We start from the raw sequence: 21,165 nt of genomic DNA on the forward strand, positions 1-21,165 counted from the left end.
AAAGAGTAAAAGTATGAGTGGATTAATGTCTCTAGGCACTGTAATTGTGAACTTTGATAGGCTTCTCAATTACAGTGTCTTCAATTTTAAAACTTTTTGAGAGATAAGACTTTTTGCTGCAATCCAACAACAAATATAAAAAAGAACTGACTGTCACCCAATTCTTTCTCATTTGTTTTAGTAATTATTAGTCTTGCCACAAAAGACATAAATGACATAGCACAGTTCAAACAATTATTAACTGCAGAGAAGAAATGCTTAAGTAAAAAAAACTACTAAAGCAATCCTTCAGTGTTACTTATCAACCTTGTTAAAACAGTAATAAATTGTGCAAATAAATTTGAGAATGGGTGGCAGAATTGGGCCAATAAAATAAACAAATTAATTAATAAATAAAAAAAATAAGAAATTGCAGAGTGAAACTCACGTTAACAAAGGAGAATGCTTTATACACAGGAGCATGGCAAAAATTAATGCATTTTTGTGTGTTCTTGGATATTTATGAGAGAAGAACTATACAGATATTTCTTCATATTTTAGATATGTTTGTAAAATGAATAAAGTGCAAGAAGCAATGGACTTAAATAATTTCATGTTTATTTCACAAATTAACCATACATGTTAACATTCAATATACATTGATGACAAATAGACATATTTAATTCTTTTTTTAAGATACTTGTTTAGAAATGAAGACAACATTAAATCTGAAATTAAAATTGTGAGCTTTTGATTTTTGATGAAAACACAGAATTTTGAAAAAAGATAGTCAAGCTATACCAGTTGCTCCAGACTAAGTTCATTCAAACCTAGGATTACTCCAGATTTAATAATTGTAGTTTAGGTGAACCAGGTGCTCCTGGCTAATGTACAAAACTTAAACCAAGACTTATAAATTTACATAAATCACAAACATCACTACATGGGTAGATGCTTGGCCATATATTTCAGATGTGAATATGAACTTGGACCTGTGTGGCTTATGGCTCCAAAACCAAGTTATGGGCCTCTTTTTGCTAAAAATATTCAGATTTACATGCAAAATAAACACACTTCACAATTGCGCAGGACCTAATCAAAGGGCCTCTGACCCTTTTGACTTTGGAACTAAAAGACCCCTCGTGTCACAGCTGACATAGAACATCACACAATTCATGCCAACCTCCCTAAGGACCTCTGCTGTCTAATGAATCAGTTAGTGCTACACATCTACACAAGGAATGGATTAAGGACACATCATGGAGTAATTCTTTCCCAGCACAACATTGGGTCAGACGGTCATGCTTCTCTTTCCTACCACCATCACCTATCAGAAAGCACAATTAGCTTTCACAACTGCCTTTTAACAAATAAATCTTAAATATTTATCAAGGGGTTATGACTGAGAAGACACTGAAGTGACACGTTTGCACTAGCCTAAACACTTCAGTCATTTCACCTGGGTACTGAGTCATTAGAACTTGCTACTCAGGCCTTGAATTCATATCAGGCAACACAACTGGACAAGGTGAATATTTTGAACAAAAATTACTGTCCCAGCTGAGTGATGGGATAGTCTTAGAAAATAACAGATTTTTTGAGACACGGTGGTCTCATTGTGAGGACACATCAAACTCAGAAATAAGAAATTGTATGAACATAGCTGAACATACTATAGGAATAGGTTTTATCCTTAAAATCACCACTCTGCTTAAAGCTGTTTGCAAGGCAACTGAGAGCAATTTGTAAATAACTGGAAGAATCTCATTAACAGGTAAATTAAGTAAAACTAATTTTTGCTTAGGGATCTTGAACTCAAGGTCTCACCTTGACATATAGGTGACTGGAAAGCTTGTATGTGCATTAGAGAGTCATTTAGTTTCTGAGAAACATTAATTAATAACTTTTCTCTGTTTAACAGATTTTCTTAATCAATTTATCATTGTTTATGTAAGATAGATTTAATTCTGATTTAATTATGTCAGCTACTTCTGATTCTTCCTAAATATTAGCATTACTTTAAATATAAAAATACATATTCATATTGAAAACATTAATGTAAAAATTCTCTGTGCTGAGAAAATGCTACACATAACAACTGAATACATTCCCCTTATTTCTGGTTGTCTCAATACATAGCACACTTAAATGTTCTTAATAATAAAAAGAGAAATAAAAAAGGAATACGTAGAGATGTAGTTCTAATGTGAAACAAGAATACCGCATAAAAGTATCTTACTTTTTTACTACTATGCATTTTTCACTAATGACACTGGAATACAGGGACAACCAAAATTATTTTAATGAATTTACACTAACATAATTGATTTTTTATTATTATGCTCCCTTTCTCCCTTCCCTTTAACTTCTAAAAATACAGTACAAAATATGCTTTCATGTTTATTACTTGGTAATAGTGAAGAAAATCCTGTCCAGTCTCTACTAATGCAATTTTTTCATTTTTCTTCCCATTGCTCTGCTTTTCTTTGCAACAGCATAATTTCATTGACTTAAACAAGGCATTTAATTCCTTATTTAATTAGTAATTAGAGTCAGCAGAAAGAGGCCCATAGATGTAAGAATTTTGCAGTGATAGAAACCATAAACAGGATTTGAATCATGTTCTGACACAACATTGTGAGAAGGGGGAATAACAATTTAAGGAATTCTTTAACAGAACTATACCCAAACTAAACAGCAAGCATACGTTAGTGTTCCATACCTCTAGGTTACAAGAAAAAGGTAGTGTCTACATTGTCAGGTGATTCCTAGCCTAAAAACAATAGTGATTGCACTGTTGCAGACACATAGGTATATGTACATGATACAAAAAAATCAGTCCTACGCAAATGAGGGTCAATTAAAATATCTTTACAAGAATGAGCAAAGAGCATAGAAGGAGCCTGAAATATCCCTCAGTGCAGAAAGTGTGCACAAAATCTATGCATAGATTAAATCCCACTTAAATTCCCCAAAGAAGGCAAATCTAAGTGAAACACAAATATGCCCACAGAGTGGTTTTCATCCTTTAAAGAGATGAAAACAATGCCCCTAAAATGAGTGCTGCATTTTTACCTGCAGTGAACATCATGAAAACACTTAGTATTTCAAGACAGACTCTGAAATAAATTATAGTATTATAAATTATAGTATTATACTAAATTATGAAATTTAGTATAATGTTAACACAGCAGAAGTCTCAGCAGTTCCTGCCCTATTAGTAGCTACACATTTGTACTGTCCACTGTCACTTTGCACCAGGTCTTCAATAGTAAGACTGTGCAAGCCGTTCTGCTCTTCCTGCGCACAGTACCTATCCCCTTCCAACAACACCCCATCCTTGTACCAGCAGACACTTGGACGGGGAGAACCACTCACGAGACACTGGAAGCACACTGAGGCACCTACAAATGTACTGTAGTCAGAAATAAGCCTCACAAATCTGGGAGGAGCTTCTGTGACCTGGAACTCAAAACTGCAGCTCTCCGAGTCCTCTGCCCTAAACTCAACCCGTTCCTCTTCGGATGGCTCTGCAAACACATCAAAACTAATGTTGACATGCTTCTCCCCTTCCACTTCCTGCTCTTCTCGAGTCACTGCTAGCAGTTGGATCGCTTTTTCTGAGTCATCTCTGTGCGGCTCAAACTCAAATTCCAGCTCTATTTCTGACTGGTCACCTGGGCTCACAGTCTTGCTTAAAAGTAAGTCACACTTCTGGGAACTGTGTGGTTCACAGCCTGCGACTGTCTCACTGCTCACTGCACTTGCTTCCTGCTGAGCCATGACCACAAGGGAGCCTTTGCACGTTGCTTCTCCCAGCCTATTCATTGCCTGACAGCAATACAAGCCACTATCAGAAGATCCTACAGTTTGGACCTTCAGACTGTGAAGTCCCTCCTTCTGACTCACAACATACTTCCCTGTGCCAGGTGTCACACACGTGTCACCTCTGAACCACTGAACAACTGGGAGAGGAGTGCCTGTTACAACACACTCAAAAACTGCATCCAAGCCTTCTGTCACCTTGATATCTGTAATGGGCACAGCAAAGCGTGGAGGCATTTCAGTTACTTGGAAATCAATCTTTACATCCTCATTCTCTCCTGCTGCCAAGCCTGCAGCTTGTTCTAACAAGGCAAGTGGAAGTACATCTAGGGAAACCACCATGCTCTTCTTGTCTGGGCTAAACTCAGGACTGGTTATGATTTTGACCTGCTTCTCAAACTCTTTCACTTCATTTTCATCGAGCTCCACTTCCAGGAGGATTTCCTGTGGGGAAGGGGACCTCGAAGATGTGTTTTGCTCCATGTCGAAGTGTATAACATGCTGGTGGGTGACAGGGGGTGGCAGTGCCAGCGACCGTCCATCTTCAGGCAAAACTTCCACCTCTGCAATACTTTTAGCTTCCCCAACAATGTTCACTGCATGGCACAGATACTGTCCTTCATCGGCTTTCTGGACATTAGTGATTTCCAGAACATATTTGTTCCCATCCTTCTCTATTTGTACTCTCTCATCCAGCTCCATCAGAGACTTATTATGATACCATTTCACTCCTGGCTTGGGCACACCCACCACCTCAACCACAAATGTCAATGTGCTGCCCTCATACAACCTCCTCCTGCTCAATGCCTTGAGGAATGCTGGTGGCCTGTCCCTGCCTGACGGCTCCAGGGCTTCACAGGGGGTCATAAACCCATTTGCCTGGGGCTGGTCTGGAGGCTGATGCCTCCTTTCACAGAAGGGCAGTATGGTCAGGGCATCCATGTACTCCCCAGTGGGTGTCCGGTAGCGTTCTGGTGGCGTGCTGTCCCCTGATGTAGAGTAGGGTCCCTCAAAGGGTGTGAAATATTGCTCTGAGGGTGTGTTGCATTTTGAACTCTCGAAAGGTGTGGAGTAGTGCTCAGGAGCCATGCTGTACACTGAGCCCTCGGACGGTGTGGAGTAGCGCTCAGGTGGTGTGCTGTACCCTGAGCCCTCAGATGGTGTGGAGTAGCGCTCAGGTGAGCTGAGTGGCGTGTGGTAGGATGCTGATGAAGCAGTTTCAAAGATTTCCACAGAGGAGGGAGGTGTGTAGAAGCGGTCTGAATCAGGTGACTCCTCTCTGCTCCCACTCTCCAGCTCTATAGACATTTCTGACTCGGGAGAGAAGGGCCGGGCAAGTTCCTGATGGTTGTTGTAATAATCGTAAACCATGCTGAAAGTAACCTCCTCCACTTCCAGCGAAGTTATAGTTTCTTGCTGCTCCTTCTGAACTGTGCCTTTGAGACTTGGAGTTTCATATATCCCGGTGGATCTTAAATAATTGGCCAGGGACAAATCAGGCTCCAGCTCTGAGATTTGAACAGCACTGGGCTCTGGGCCTGTAGAAGTATCCTCCCATATTTCTTCTCCACCCAGGCTATTCTCAGAGGCTTCATCAGTGGGAGTCCTCTTCTCGTCCCAAGACTCCTTCCTTTGCTCCTTCTGTGCCACAGGATCATCCATTACTAACCCAAGTATGAGATTCCCAAAAGAGAAGCCCTTGGTTGTGATTGGTTCCTGTTGGATGTCTCTGAGCACCTCCTCAGGGGAATCTGTGTTTTCCATCTCACAGGTGAAGCTGCTCATCCCTGGCTCAAAGACCTTTTCTGTCCCAGGAGCATCATCTTTCTCAGCCTGGTGCCCAGCCTGGGGTTTCTTTTCATGTGCAGCTTTTTTCAAGTCCATAATGAAGCTGTCACTCTGGGAGTCTGCAGTCTCCAGTCGTTCCCCACTTTCCCACACATGTGTTTCTTGTACTTCTCTTTGGAAACCTGGTGTGGGCTCCACTAGAAATTCATTAATTTTTTCCTGAAGTGAGTCCTCTCTACAGACACTCATCTTCGACTCCTGAACTTCTTCAGCAGAATGTCCCTCTTCAGCAGATATCATTACACTGCCAAGGTCCCCATTAGGAGTTTGCAAATCAGCTGTTGTGATTTCTCTTGGCTGTTCCTCTTCCTGGGCATCAACCTCCTCATGCTGCATCCTGTAGCTGTGACGCAGCTCCTCACTCAGAGACATCTCTTCCTCATGCGCATCACATTGGTGCACAGGGGAGATGATCCCGGTGATGATCTCCACACTTTCCAGTGCTATGGAGGTTTGTGCCTTTTCTGTGTACACAGTCTCTTCAGCTGGGAAAGACTCTGCAAACTTCTTCAGATCAAACACTATCTCAGTGTTAGGCTCAGGTGGCAACACCTGCTCTCTGAAATGCCCTTCTTCCAGATGAACTTCAGTTTCCTCAGTAAAAACCTGACCTGAGTTTTCTATGCCAGGAGGCGTGGGGATTAGATCCAAAGAAGGCCTGCATGCATCAGACTCCATTTTTTGCAGCATTTGCCTGTCACTTTGTATTTCCCAGTGTGTGGCATCACCATCAGCAATCACTTCTTCTTTACAAAGATTATCATCAGCTTTAATGTCCTGTTCAATTGTAACTGATGTCTCTTGTTCCTTGTCCAGTTCCTCCTGTTGCTCTCCTGCATAGAATTCATAAAAGCCAAACTCCTCCTTTGTGGAGGTGCTTGCAATGTGGTCCTGCAGGTGGGGCACACTTGGCTCTTCCACAAGAGGCACATCAGGAGTCACTGCCTCCCAGGCAGGGGCATCACACTCCGTGCAGACATCACTTCTGTCTTGCACCACAGGTGATACAGGAATGAAAAATTGTGAAACCTTACACTCCCCTGCCAAAGCAGACTGCTCAGGGGCATGTGCTTGCCCTTGCTCTTCCATAAACAATGAATCCTTACACTCCCCTGCCAGAGCAGACTGCTCAGGGGCATGTGTTTGTTCTTGCTCTTCCATAAATGATAAATCCTTACCTTCTCTGGCCAGAGCAAACTGCTCAGGAGCATGTGTTTGTTCTTGCTCTTCCATAAATGATAAATCCTTACCTTCTCTGGCCAGAGCAAACTGCTCAGGGGCATGTGTTTGTTCTTGCTCTTCCGTAAATGATAAATCCTTCCACTCCCCTGCCACAGCAGACTGCTCAGAGGCACGTGTTTGCCCTTGCACCTCCATAAATGATAAATCCTTACACTCCCCTGCCAGAGCAGACTGCTCAGGGGCACATGTTTGCCCTTGCATTTCCATAAATGGTGACTTCAAGATGTCCCAGGACAGAGTATCTGTATGTGGTAGCACCTTGCCTTCTTCAGGCTCCAGCTCCTCAGAGAAGCGACCTGAGTCCTTGGCCACCAGTTCACATCCTTCCCTGGATATGGTAGGGTGCAATTCAGTGGTATCAATTCCAAAGCTGTGTTCCTCAGAGACAGCTTTTCCCCTGTGCTGCCTCATTTCAGAAATACCATCTGTACAACTCACCCGTTCTTCTGCATTGCCCCTTTCTCGCCTTGCATAAACTTCTTTGATATCCAGAACCATTGTTTCCTCCATCTCACTTTCCCTGATGTGAGGTGTTTCCTCACAATCTTCCAACTGCTCACCAGGAGGTGGAGACAACCTCAGGGACCAAGGTAGGTGAGCTTCCTCCTCCTTGGGACATGTAATTTTTTCCTCTTCATTCTTCCCAAGTATGCTGAGGCCTTGGAGGTGCAGAACATGGTCCATGGAAGGCAGTTCCTCAGTGCCTCCACCCTTGCTATACAGCTTGGGTGCCCTGGGCTGCACTGTCAGCTCAGAGGCAGTCTGTGCTGTTCCAGCCACATTTGTGGCCACACAACAATACCGCCCAGCGTCTGTGACAGAGACTTCTTGAAGGTGTAAGCGGTATATGCCATTCTTGCCTTCTTCAAACCTCAGTCTCCCACTAGGAGACAGGCTCTGGCTGTTCAAGGACCAGCTCACAACTGGTGGGGGCTGTCCAGACACAGCACACTCCAGCACCACTTCCTCTCCTTCATGGCAATGAATATTTGCTGGGGCTTCTGTCACAATTTGGGGTGGTTCATTTCCCATATCAAATGAAAACTTAAATTTGTGCCTTATGGTGGAAGCAGCCCGCTCTGGAGAGAGTCGTGGCGTCTCCTTCATCTCCGTGTCTTGCTCTGGCGTTGGAGTGGGAGCAGTGATTTTGATTTCCACAGGCAACGACAGCAAGTCTGAGTCTGGAACTGCATTTGGCAGTCCCTTCTCTGCTGCAAAGGCCAGACCAACTTCTTCCACCTCCTCCTTTACTTTCTCCTCTTCCTTCTTCTCTTTCTCCCTTTCTTCCTCCTTCATCTTCTCCTCCTCTTTCTTCTCCTCCACTTTCATTTCCTCCTTTTCCTTCTTCATGTACATATAGGCTGGCATTTGCTGCCTCACATGGAGTCCAGCTGAGCTGCTGACCGTGCCCAGTGGGTTGAAGATCACACAGGTGACAGTGCCACCGTGCTGTGGGAGCACAGATGGGAAGGTCAGTGTGGAGCAGCACCCGGTGGTGTGAACAGCAGTGCCCTGGATGCGCCCCACGGGCTTGTCGTTGTTGTACCAAGTGACGGTGGGCTGTGGGCGGCCATGGAAGAGGCAGGAGAAAGTGCATCTTTGCCCCTCAACAGTTTCCTGGGGCTTGATCTGCTGTACAAAGAGGGGTGGGCAGGGCTCCAGGAGCCCACCTGGCACCTGCCATCTCTCCCCCAGGGCCTTGGGCCTGGAGTATTGCTTCACTACCTGCACTGTGAGGGGCTTGGAGCCAACCATTTTAGCAGCCACCTTAAGTGGGCTCGGCTTCCCAGGAGGGCCCTCCCGGGGCGCGGACATGAGGGATTCCTGCTTCTTTTTCAGTGCCGCCCTCTTTGCTTCCCGCAGCTTCTGCAGCTTCCAGCGAGTCTCCTCATCCAGCAGCTCCTCAGCATTAGCCACCGTGCCCCTGTGCTCCCTGCCGTGCGCCAGCCCTGGGCGGCAGGGCCCAGCCAGCGGCAGGCTCTGGAAGCGGATGGTCCGTACCATGGCCCGGGCCGGTGAGAGGTGCCCGGGCTCAGCCTCCTGCCCCTTGTCGAAGGGTGAGCCAGTGCAGCGGAGCACCACCCGCAGCCGGTCCTCCCGCCGCTGCTGCAGCAGGCACTCCCAGCTCTGCCGCATCCACTCTGCCTTCCCGGCGAGACCCGAGCCCCGCCGCTCCCCTCTGCGAGCCACCAGCAGTGAGGCAGTGGACTCGGCTGAGCCCTCACTGTTAATGGCAAATACCCTGTAGCTGCCCGCGTCGCGCTCCCGCACGTCCCGCAGCTCCAGGCTGGCGCAGTGCGTGTGCTCCGTGCTCTCGGTGCGAATCACCTTGCGGCAGTCCTGGAGGACGGGCCGGTTGTTGTGGAACCAGGCCATGTGTGGTGCTGGGCATGCCACCAGCTTGCACAGGAAGAATGCCGGGTCCCCCTCCAAGACAGACCTACACTTCAGTCCCTGTGTGAAGATGGGTTTACGGTTCTGGGGGCAAGCCAGAACTGACGCTGTGCCGCATCCCTCGAAGTCCTCCACGCCGTGCTGCTCTGCAAGAGAATGAGACTGGGTTACCACATGTCACGCTCTGCCTACCACCTGGTTGTAAAAAAGTACAAATATATGAATATAAAAATAAAAAATGGGCATGCAACAGATTTCATCACACACCCAGGAAAAAAAAGTAATTCACTCACCATATTTGTTCGAATAAACGCAACGCCTTGCTCTGTTTTAAAGATTGACACGAAAATCGGTCGTTGTCTGTTCTTTCTTCAGACTGAGGAAATTTCTTCTTGAACAAGCAAAAAAAGAATTTCAAAATAACATGTTCTTCTGCGTGTATGTTTTTGTTGCCTGGAAAAGCTGTGTGTCTTTGGGTGGCAAAGAAGAAAATCTTACCTGACTTGCAGACAGTAGAATAAACGCCCTTTCTGACCCCTCTGTTTGTAGTTATGTTCAAACAATTGAAGAAAAATAGTTTGAAATATATTTTTTTTTAAAAGTAAGTAACATGAAATGAGAAGGCGTTTATTCGAACTAATACAGCCACTAACTTCACAGTGTTATGCACGGGGGGAAAAAGCAAGCAACATGAACCACGTATGCTATCTGCAAGCCAGGGTAAGAGATGTATAATGATGAATTAATGTATGTAAAAAAAAGTGCAAGGAATCAATGGGAATGTGTAGCTTTCACATAACCTAAACAACGAATGCTGTCTAGTATACTTCATCTATCCATCCAATAGTGTCCATTGAATCAATTAATGTTAGGCTGCTAACTTGTTTAAAAGTAATACAATTAAGATTTCTATAACTTCCTTCTCAAGTAAACTATTCCATGCATTCAAAAGGAAATTGAACATATAAGAGCTCTGTGGACAGCTGCAAAGCATGAAGTAAAAGTTAAAAATATGGCTGCACAATTATAGATTTGAAGTTTTAAACATATTTTAAAACTTAAATAACTTTATAATGCAGGTAACCCTTTGCATATCAAAACAAACATGCAACATGTTCCAATATGCTTTAAAGTATGTCTTTCCCCGTCATGGAAGCTGATAAAATCGTTTCACAACATTAATAATTATTGGTACTAATTATTCTCATTGGTGATTGTACCTTTCACTTCCATTTCAACCTCTTCTTCTAGCTTCTCATGAACAATTTTTTCAGCAGCTAGAATAAAAAAAGACAAAGATTTTTGAGCTATAGTTGTTAAATGTTCCAATCAGCACTTTATATAGCATATGGTAAAAACTGTTTTGCAAATAGACATAAATCCACATGTACATACACACACATAAATGCATGCCAAACAATTCAAACACTTGATAAATTTTGAGAATAATCAAATATTTTCAAACTTGTTTGCAATGTACATTTTTCTATAAGATTTGCTTTCTTTTTGCAGGGTGGGGAAAAGTTTCTAAAACAACATGCCTTTATCATGCTGTAAATCCCTGAAGAAAACATTCAACAATCCACAGACTAATGAGATACTTCTCGTTCTTTATCATCTCCTAGGCAATGAATATAGTGGAATGCAATTATGATGCTATGCATGAGGAATTGATACTTGGAAGGAACATGCAGTTGCCAACCTGTCACTTTCAGATGGGTGCTGCACTCGGCTTGTCCTGCAGGGTTAACTATTCTGCACTTGTATATACCCTCGTGGTCCTGACCAACCTTCAACAATCTTAAACTGCACAGTGGCCCATCATGTTTTATGGAACACAGTGCAGACTCCTCAACTATTAGCTGGTTGCACAGCCAGACTATGCAAGGTGTAGGCACACCTTTCATTATGCAAAAGAGAAACACATCATCTCCTTCTTTTACAGTAGTTTCTGAAGGCAGAGTTTCAAGAAACTCTGGTGCTTTGGCGTCAGTTTCTGTGACGTCTTCACAGGGCACAACATCAGGATAGTAAACTCTGTTTCTTTGCTTTTCAGTTTCATGTGGTCTTTGGGATGTGGATATAAACAAGCTGGAGGTTTTCTTTGAAGATTCTTGCTTAACTTCAGATGCTTTAAACTGACAATCTTTGGCTGCTTTAAAGCTTTTAGTATCTGATTCAAGAGTAATTTTTGTTACTGCTTTGGCTTGTGCTTCTTTTGCTAGGTAAGAATAAAGTTAGGAAAAGGATTAGGTCAAATGTTTTGCAGGAATTAAAAAAAAATCCTTATACTTATGGGGAGAAAACCCAGTAATTAGTATTGACAGAATATGCTGTTTATTAGTGCTAAAACAGTGCTATTAAACATGAGTGCACATTTAAGAGCTCTATTCCTGTTAGGCTAATTCTAGGTACTAGTTAAGTCTGTGGGTTTTTCACGTGACCAAGTCTTGATCCACAATGACCGAAAAAAACCCACATCTTTGCTTCTAATTTAGAGCCTTAATTTGGAATGTAGCAGCAGTATGTAAAGTGCTTTTGACAGCTCTATAGTGAAGAAAGAAATTTCAATAATTAAGAGCCAAATCAACAGGGTCAATGCCTTTCTCATTATTCATCTTAATTTTCTGGTCTTGATTCCTTTGAACTCATCAGAAACACTATCACCTGTGGTGATAATACATTTTTGGATCTTCACTAGTGGTAACACTACTAACATTTTAATACATGGATGTCAGGAAGAGATAGAAGGAGTTTAAGCAAAAAGTAAACACTTATATATTTATATGAAGGGTGAAAGGTAGAGGACAGTTCATTATTGCAGTAATGCAATACTTGCACCGATTAATCCTTTAAAGAACATTAACTTACACTGCTAGCTTTGGAATTGCAATCTTGGATTTGTTGGAAACATTCTGGAGTTTGAAATGACCTGGTATCTAATTCGAAATTTCATCTGACGTTCTTTTCTTCCTTAAACTCTTGCTTCAGGAATTAACAAAATATAAAAATTCCTGCAAGCCTGTTTTACTTTACATCTCACTGCATGTCACAAAGGATATGAGGAATAAAAAGCCTGAGACATCTGTGACATTTTGGGAAGAAGCTCAAAGTTACAGTACCAACTTCCCAATACTGCTCATGTCACTTATGAATAGAGCTGTAAATGTGGAGGAAAAAACCCAGAGAATTATTACTAGAGCTTTCTCAATTAAATACTGATAATAAAGGTAATATGAGTGAGCTCTAGGCAGTTATAATGAAGCTGCAAAAAGTGATAATGTTAAAAGTCAGATATCCACCTTTGACTGTTAGTATTGCAGAAGTTGTTGTCCCTCCATAGTCATTATACACAGTACAACTGTACAGTCCTTGATCTGTCAGCTGGGCATTTAGGATTGTGAGCAGAAGAACATTTCCATTTTGCGATATCTTCAATTTTTCAGACAATTCTATCTTTTCACCTTCATGGGCCCAAAGAAAGTCAAAGAATTCATTTTCTAAAGCACATATGAACTGAGCAGTGTCACCACATTTCACAGTTAGGTCTCTGAGTTGCAAGAGAATCTTTGGAGGGACATCTTTCTTTTCCTGAGAGGTCGTCATAGAGATTTTGGTGCTCTGAGATGTTTGGGAGAGGACTGATGTGTGCACTGCTTTAATTTCTTCAACTGATGTAGCCTTCATGGTCAAACTTTCTGATACAGTTTCAAAAACCTGTACATGTAATTCCTGTGGTGGTTGTTGCACTGATTTAAATTCTTTTTGATAAGTTTCAATGTTCTTCTTTGTGAAAGGAGAAACATGAAGTTCTGATATAGCCTGTGACCGGATAGACTCTTTTACATCTTTCCCAGAACTTTGCCTATCTAGGGCTTGCACTGTGTAATCAAGTAACAAAAACAACAACATTAGTATCTAAAGAACTTTACTGGGCCATGCTCTGAACAAAATCAAACAGCATGGAGGATGAAAATGAATGATCTTCATTTGAAAACAGAGCATGCCAGACATATTACTCTGTTGACACAGAAGTTATCCATTCACATGTATGAATGACAAGTGATGCCTAAGCTAGTCATGCAGTTGATGCTCACTTGGTACTTGTCTTTTCTTTCACTAAAGTGGTCCATTTTAGTATTGGAAACTTATGGTACTTTTAAAGTAGGTATTTTCTTTTTTATATTTTTTTTTTTCCTACAGAATAGTGCAAAATATCTCAGTCACTGCTATAAAGATCACTAAACCATTTGTTTTAAAATCCTGAATGCTTTCATTAAACATTTCTATTCTTTGACCTATATTGAGATACAAACTTGAAAATTTCCAAATGTTACAGCTTAAAAGACAAGAAATGATAAATGAGAGTGGCTGGGTTACTGAGGTACTGAGGGTACTATTAAAGTTAGGTGGGAATGAAAAGGTGTGAAACAAGGAAAAAATTAGTAACAGCATGGTGTGGTATGCAACAAATTGAATCCCTTTGAAGTAAAAATGGGGCTTTACCTTCTGCAGTCACTGTAAGTGTAGCTGTACAAGTTGTTTCTCCAGCACTATTTCTTGCATTGCAAGAGTATTGGCCAGCATGCTCTAAGAAAGCATCTACTATTATGAGTATAGCTGTGCCTGTAGACTCATCAAAGTGGAAAACTAAGTCTTTTTTTGGCAACATGAGTTGTTGATTATGAAACCACTGGATTTTTGGTTTGGGCCTGCCAGAGACTCTAGCTTGAAATCTGACTGATTCCCCGCTGCATACCCTGCAGCTTGAAATAGGCTGGATAAAGGTGGGCCTTTGGCCAACAGATTCCTCCTTAAGTGAAACAGATGAAGAAACATGCCAAGGGAACTCTGATGTAACTTCTTCAACCTTTTTAAATCCTGAAAAGAAGCATGCCAACTTTTAATTTCTTACCCTACACTACAATGAATTTTCTCTCTCATTCAAGATTTTTTTCTAACTTGCAACTTAACAGCATGAATTATTTTCATTCATCATTTATAAAATCTATTGCAAAAAGAAAACAAAATATTCATGGTTAAATAATATCAAGGACAATATAGAACAGCAAATTCTCCAAACAGTATTTCTGCTTTAAAACTTTGATCAATGTTTTATCAATTCCTATGAATGTCAAGTATTTCCTTTCAGTTGCCCAAGTACCTGTTACATACCTCTATTTGAGATGTTTTTCAAAACTTTCAAAGTAGTTTATGTTATACAAAAACTCGTACTAGGTTGTCTTCACAAGGCAAATCAAAGAATGTGTAAACAAAAAACTTGCATTAGAAAGAAGGTTTTTACCATCTTTGATGCATGACAGATTCTAAGACTGAAGTAAATGAAAAGGGGGCATGGAACATGAAAAAATCTTGAAATACATTTTTCTGTTCACGACATATTTTAGAGACATAAGTGTATGCTGTGGGCATTGTAAATGAAAGCAATTAATTGAATTAAAAGACAACGTGACAGACAACAACTCACATGTAAGTATCAGTGTATATTAAGATGATTATTGGAACATGACCTGAACAAGACAACTTCTTTAATTGCACAGTGTACCTTCTAACTTCAAGGTAGCAGTGCTGGTCACTTGGCCTACAGAATTACTCGCCACAAAGGTATAGATTCCTTCATCCTCTGGGTAAGCTTCAGCAATCTCTAGCTGGTAGGTGTCTTCAAACTGAGTCATTCTAAAAAACCGCGATGGCTTGATCTCCTTCTCTTTGCTGTACCAAGACACTTTCAGATCTGCTCAGGCAAAATAAAGGAATAGAAAAAAAGGTGCAAGTTATGATATCATACTAGGAAGTCAGAACTATTTTATATTTATATCTTTCTAAAATATTAGACTCAAACATCTAAATTTAAATGTGCCTTGTATTATTCTGGTAAAGTATGATGAGCGTAAAGTGACATAATTGTTGCTTTAGGCTTTGATTTGTGCACTGGAAATATTTATATGGGAAAACTGATTCTGGTGCGGACATATTATTGAGTAAAAATCATTCTTCCTTAACTCTGTTAGTGTAAAAAATTAAAAATATTTTGGTACTACCAAAATCAGAGAAAGTATCTTTTTAAAAATGTTATTTTCCCACAGTTGAATGATTAAACAGGCTATAAAATATCTAGCTTGAGCCAGTCAGGTAAAGAAATTAAACCAGAATGTTCTTCTGCTAAGTACAGTACCTTTCCTCTTTTTGTTGCAAATATTACTTGTCATATTTCTCAAGAAAGATTTATATATTCGTTTATCAAATGTTGTATAGATTCTTGTAGATTTGGGAGAGAAGTGAAGCGTCTAGAGAATTCAGCTTTTTCTCTCCACCTGTCAATACTACATCATGAATCATATGTTGTTACTCAAATGGTGTGCTATTACTATTACCAGAAGTGTGTTTTCAATAGCCAGCTGCACAATGTGTACCATTAAAACTGTGCTTGCAATCATGTGTTACCTAACCTAATAGAAAAGGTTTTTATAACACAAGTGAAAGGCATGCAAATCCGTTTGGATAGAGTATTTGATAAAGGAAATTTTCAATAGAAGAAATTTCTTCATTGCAAGGGTTGTCAAGCATTGGAACAGGCTGCCCAGTGAAGTGGTAGAGTCACAGACCCTGGAGGTATTTAAAAGCCATGTAGATGTGGTAATTAGGGACATGGTTTATTTCTGGACTTGGCAGTTCTGGGTTAACAGTTGGGTTTGATGATCTTTGAGGTTTTTTCTCACCTACGATGGGTGACCTAGATGAAATCCTTACTTTCTGTGCTGTAAATGCAGCTTCTGCATTCACATACAGTTCTGTTAAAAAAAGTTATACTAGCATGCATTGCACAGAGGGTGGGCCAGTATTTCCAACATATATTTTCTGAGTTCTAGCAGCACTTCTAAAGTAGAATCAGATTTGTTGTAAAGCTTTTTTAAAAAAAAAACCAAAAATCAACTGGAGTTTTATTTCAAGGGATGGTAATGCAAATTATGTATATATGCATATACGTGTGTGTAACCAATTAATATTATTTTTTATAGAGCTGTCATGCAGGATTATTTTAAATTTGGAATTTTGTTTATCATGAAATAATTTTAAATTCTTTGGGGTGTGAACTGGATCTTACTCTGCAGTTTATTATGTGAATATTTTCTTAGTAGTCATACTCAAGGCCATTTGCTAAGTAAAGAAAAATAGCTTTATGTGACTGTGTGTTAAGGAAAAAGATATTTTAATTGCAGAGTTACATTCTATGTATCCAAATAAAAAAAAAACTTATTTAAGTAAAATCTACATTTAAAAGGACAATTAACAAACACTTTTTATGCTAGGAAAAAGAAAGTAACCACACTTTAGTGTTTGCAGAATGACACTTAGAACTATTAGGAGAAAGGCTGAGTCACAGTTTCAGACAGTTAGTGTAGTTAAGGACATGGCAGTGTGTGTCTTCAGAAATTTCATCATGTTCATTTGACAGTACTGCTTTTCTCCCATGAAACTCCGTATTTTACTCACTGATGGAGTTTTCCAACATGAGTTAGCATTTAAAATGCTAAGAAGTTTACAAAGATAAATCGTGAGAAACAGATCTTTTTACAAATATTTAAGATGTTTATGACAATTTAAAACTTCCATACTTGATGCCACTGTTGACATGTTTAACAGAAACTTGTCAGTAACACTTGGCTACAAACGTGTGTCAAGGATCTGTACTTCTAGGGGAAGACTGATCCCAGCACATATATTGCTGAATATTTTTCTGAGTTCAAGATGAAAAATTTTGAGAGATGGAAAGATGTACAGAATTTCATTAAACCCACCTGTTCCAGAAACTCTGCACTGAAAACGAGCAGAGTGTCCCTCAGATGTAACAGCATCACGTAGTGGTATTATGACAGCAGGTGGATACACTGGCATTTCTAGCTCGGGAGAGACAACTTCTGGGACTAAAGAAAAAGAGAAAAAAGTGATTTTTAAAGATGAAAAATGAAAATTTTGTTTCACAAAATTTTGTTATGAGCATGAGAAACTCACTTTCAACTGAAAGTGAAGCTGAAGTTGTAGCTACTCCATAGTCATTTTTTGCTTCACAGGTGTACACTGCTTCATCTTCAGGGAAAGTTTCAATCAGCAAAAGAGTATATTCTTGTGCATCATGAAGAAATTTGCACTTGAAACCTGGAGAAAGCTGTTGATCATCTTTGTACCAGGAAATTTTGGGCTGGGGTTTGCCTGATACAATAGCACAAAAGCGGGCAGGTTTGCCAGACTCCACAGTAGTTGGCTCTAGCTCCCGAATAATCTGGGGTGGCTCTGGAGCTGAAAATTGGGGGAAGCAAGGTGGCAAAGAGAGATAGGACAAAGAAGGAAAGAGAGAGAAATCTCATTATTGATATTATTAGTGATTGAAAACTATTTGCAAAGAATTAAACAAACAAAACCAACCCCTTTATTATTCCTAATCTTTTGTGCCCATGAAAATCCGCCCTTTTCCTTGATACAGGAAGAACGATTTAACAGCAAGTGCCTTAACATAATTAGCTGTGTTGGTGTGAGTGTTTCTGGCAAAATGTGCCCAGGAATTGTTAGGTTGATCACTCTGGAAAGGCATATCTATCCTTATGGGCAAAGTAATTTTATTTAGACTCAAGAAATTTCTGGTCTAAGTAAATACCATGGGAAAAGAACTGCTATGGTACTTTCATCTACTAGCCAGCTACTTCAGTAAGGCAAGAAATATCTATGTACTTGAGGAACATATGAGTATTCCAAATGATCTCTTTAAAATTTTCTTTTCTTTCAAGAGTTAGAATTCCAGAGAAGCCATAGAAAAATCAGAAGACCACTGAGTAATAAATGCAGTCAAAACATTGGTTGTGGGGCCACATACCATTCACATAAAGCATAACAGAACTCCTATTCCGTCCTGCCACAAAAGTATATTCCCCAGCATCGGAGTAAGTGGTTTCAAAGATGCTCATTCGATGAACTCTCCTTTCCACCACATACTTGTATCTTTCCTCATACTGGAAGTTGATCTCAATACCGTCCTTGTACCACTGTGGTTCAATGTCATCTTCATTGACTTCAAATTCAATTTCAGCTCTTTGCCTCTCAATGACCTTTGAAAAAGTAGAATAATAGAAGTAATATTGTTTTTTCAGTTTCCTAGGTGAAGGTTCTGACCTTATGATTACAGATTTTTGTGCTATGACTCTTGCTAGTTAGATATTGTTGCTCTTCCTTTGCATTATTCTTAAAGTGACAAAGCTATGAAATATTTATTCATCTGTATAGGCCTTACCTGAATATCTTTATGGGCACTTCTGATACGAATGTCACGACCTTCCACTATCAAATTGGCACTGGATGTGTTTCCACCCGCTACTACAGTGTACTGACCAGCATCAGACATCCTTGTGGAAGGAATGATGAGACGATGCACATATTTCTCTCTCTGAATTTTCATCCTGAGCACATCAGAAAAGAAAGTGAGTTAGGTATTTCCTGGGGGAAAACCCACACCAAAACTTAATATGGTGTAGAAGCAATAATTTACCTATCACCAATCTGGAGTTCTTGCCCATCCTTCATCCACTGGACCTGAATGTCAGGTTCTGAAACTTCACACTCAAAAATAGCCCGCTTCTTCTCCACCACTTTGATGTCTTTAATATGCTTCCTAAACTCAATGTGACGAGCTAGGGCAGAAGAAGGTAGTAAGTGCTGTGATGCTATTTAAGCCACTAGAAATCACTAAACATACAAATCAAGAGAGAAAATACCTTCCACATATAAAGTGGCTGATGAAGCTGCTTGTCCAGCAACAAAAGTATATTCTGCTGCATCTCCAAAATGCACATTCCTTATGGATAGGGAGTGTGTAAGCTTCTTTGTTCGTATCTGGCATTTATCAGTCGATTTTATTTCTACACCATTCTTTAGCCATTTATATGAAATGCCTTCATAATTAACAGTAACTTCAAATGTTATTGTATCTTTCTCTTCAGCATTGATGTCTTTTAGCATGGAGGTAATTAGGATGGCTAAAAGGAAAGGAATAGACATGGTTTGCTTTTTTCCATTCTGTTTTACTTCCTTTTAAATGCATGTTAACCAGATTAGAGATGCTTCAATTTCATTAAGACAATTTTGGAAATATTGCAAGGTAAGTTTTGGGTTCAGAATCAGTATTACAATTAAACGTCCCACAACTACTGAATGACATAGGAATCCAAATTTGGTCTACAGTGACCTGGCGTTTAGGCATGTTGGCCTAAAGAGAAGAACACAGGATCTGACTTTCAAGTTCACTGCTTCTAAAGCTCTTTAAAGAATGCTATTGAGCCTATTTAGGGTTATTGAAAAACACCTCTACAGTCTGCTACTTTTGTCAGAGTTTCATTATGTGTTAATACAAACTTATTACTGGTAACTGAAAAATATTCTGGTTAATTTAATTTTTACATACGTTTTACAGTCAGGGTTGCGCTGACTCTATCATTTCCACAGACAAATGTGTATTCTGCAGAATCTTCACTGCTTGTGTTCATGATATTGAGCTGATGGAGTTTGCCTTGGACAACTATTTTGAACTTTTCACTCATTTCAATCTCCACACCATTTTTCAACCAGACAGCAGGCACATTGAAATGAGAAACTTCACATTCAAAGGAGGCAGTTTTGGTCTCAGGGATCTCAATATTTTTCATGGTTTTTGTGATGTGTATGCCTAAAAGGAGGGGAAAAAAGGCAAGAGAGAATTTTCTAAAAGTTAGTATGTTTGGAAAACTGAAAAAAACCAAGGGTAACAGGCTATGAAGTGTCAGATCAGGTTGCTGAGTGTTGGAATAACAATTAATATACCGATTTTCTTACAATACTTACTTTCCACAAACAGTTTTGCTTTGCACTCAATTTGCCCAACAAGAGCTGTGTATTCCCCAGCATCATCAGGAGATATATTATGCAGCATAAGCTTGTGAACTTTCCTTTGAGAGATCATTTTGTATTTATCACTTTGTTTAAGCTCAATATTTTTGTGGAACCACCGGACTGGCACAGTATCATGGGAAACACTCAGTTCAAATGAGACGACAGCATTTTCCAAAGCAGTCACATCCTTTGGCTTTTTGATGATCTTGACAGCTTGAGGAAAAAAGTTAGCAATATTCAGTACTGTGTATGATTTGAATTTCAAAACACATATTACAGCAAATATTCAAAGCAGAATGGCTTACTTTCCACATGAAGTCTGGCATTTGCTCCTATTTTTCCAAGTTTAAAGCTGTAAACAGACTCATCGGTGACAACACAGCGTTTTATTCTCAATGTGTGAACAGTTCCTTTCACTGTAATTTCATATTTGTCACTTGATTCAAGTTCAACCCCATTTTTAATCCATAGAGCTCCTATCACATCAGGGTGGGTCAGCTCTACACTGAAAACTGCCTCCTGTGATTCTGTCACAGTCAAGTTCTTTAGTGTTTTCTTTATCTTAACAGCTAGGGAAAAAAAGGAACAAATTTTTTTAAAAAATTGACAAAACAGATCAAAATTAAAGCCTATAGTAAATATAATAATTCTAATTAAACTGAATAATGGTGCTTCATTTTATGCATATAGTAACTTATACAGTTTCCAGTGAAGTGGTGTGCTGGGAACACAGCAAGGAAGCTTTACTTGTAGTATCCATGAGAAAATGTTTGGTTTCTGGGGTTTTATTTGTCTGGTTGGTTGGTTGGTTATTTGGTTGATTGGTTGGTTGGTTAGTTGGGGATTTGTTTGTTTAGTTTTTGTTGTTGTTGTTGGATAAGCTCGGGGGGTTGTTTGGAGTTTTTAATTTGATTTATTTTGCTTGTGTTTTAAGGCCTGGTC

General features: G+C 40.1%; 2 protein-coding genes across 33 annotated transcripts in view; both read right to left on the bottom strand.

The window, feature by feature from the left end:
- The window catches only part of TTN (titin), a 239,931-nt gene that overhangs the window by 189,771 nt on the left and 28,995 nt on the right, over positions 1-21,165 (bottom strand). For all 32 annotated transcript variants that reach the window (XM_088058544.1, XM_088058541.1, XM_088058539.1 and 29 more), the window contains 11 exons: positions 20,529-20,792; positions 20,176-20,436; positions 19,760-20,020; positions 19,074-19,334; positions 18,848-18,989; positions 18,593-18,758; positions 18,179-18,410; positions 17,323-17,607; positions 17,109-17,234; positions 14,855-15,043; positions 10,509-10,565 (listed from right to left, as the gene is read on the bottom strand). In XM_088058544.1, coding sequence (XP_087914670.1) covers positions 10,509-10,565; positions 14,855-15,043; positions 17,109-17,234; positions 17,323-17,607; positions 18,179-18,410; positions 18,593-18,758; positions 18,848-18,989; positions 19,074-19,334; positions 19,760-20,020; positions 20,176-20,436; positions 20,529-20,792 — 2,244 coding nt within the window. The remainder of the gene's footprint in view (positions 1-10,508; positions 10,566-14,854; positions 15,044-17,108; positions 17,235-17,322; positions 17,608-18,178; positions 18,411-18,592; positions 18,759-18,847; positions 18,990-19,073; positions 19,335-19,759; positions 20,021-20,175; positions 20,437-20,528; positions 20,793-21,165) is intronic.
- Positions 581-9,669, bottom strand: LOC106628041 (uncharacterized). The gene is made up of 2 exons (XM_014249164.2): positions 9,582-9,669; positions 581-9,429 (listed from the first exon to the last, which is right to left on the bottom strand). The coding sequence occupies exons 1-2, from the start codon at positions 9,582-9,584 to the stop codon at positions 3,151-3,153; spliced, it is 6,282 nt and encodes a 2,093-aa protein (XP_014104639.2). The 5' UTR covers positions 9,585-9,669; the 3' UTR covers positions 581-3,150.

Source organism: Pseudopodoces humilis, chromosome 8 (assembly GCF_049639895.1).
Source record: "Pseudopodoces humilis isolate 2021_Gansu_Grassland_sample_001 chromosome 8, ASM4963989v1, whole genome shotgun sequence".
In the NCBI taxonomy this organism is placed as follows: Eukaryota; Metazoa; Chordata; class Aves; order Passeriformes; family Paridae; genus Pseudopodoces; species Pseudopodoces humilis.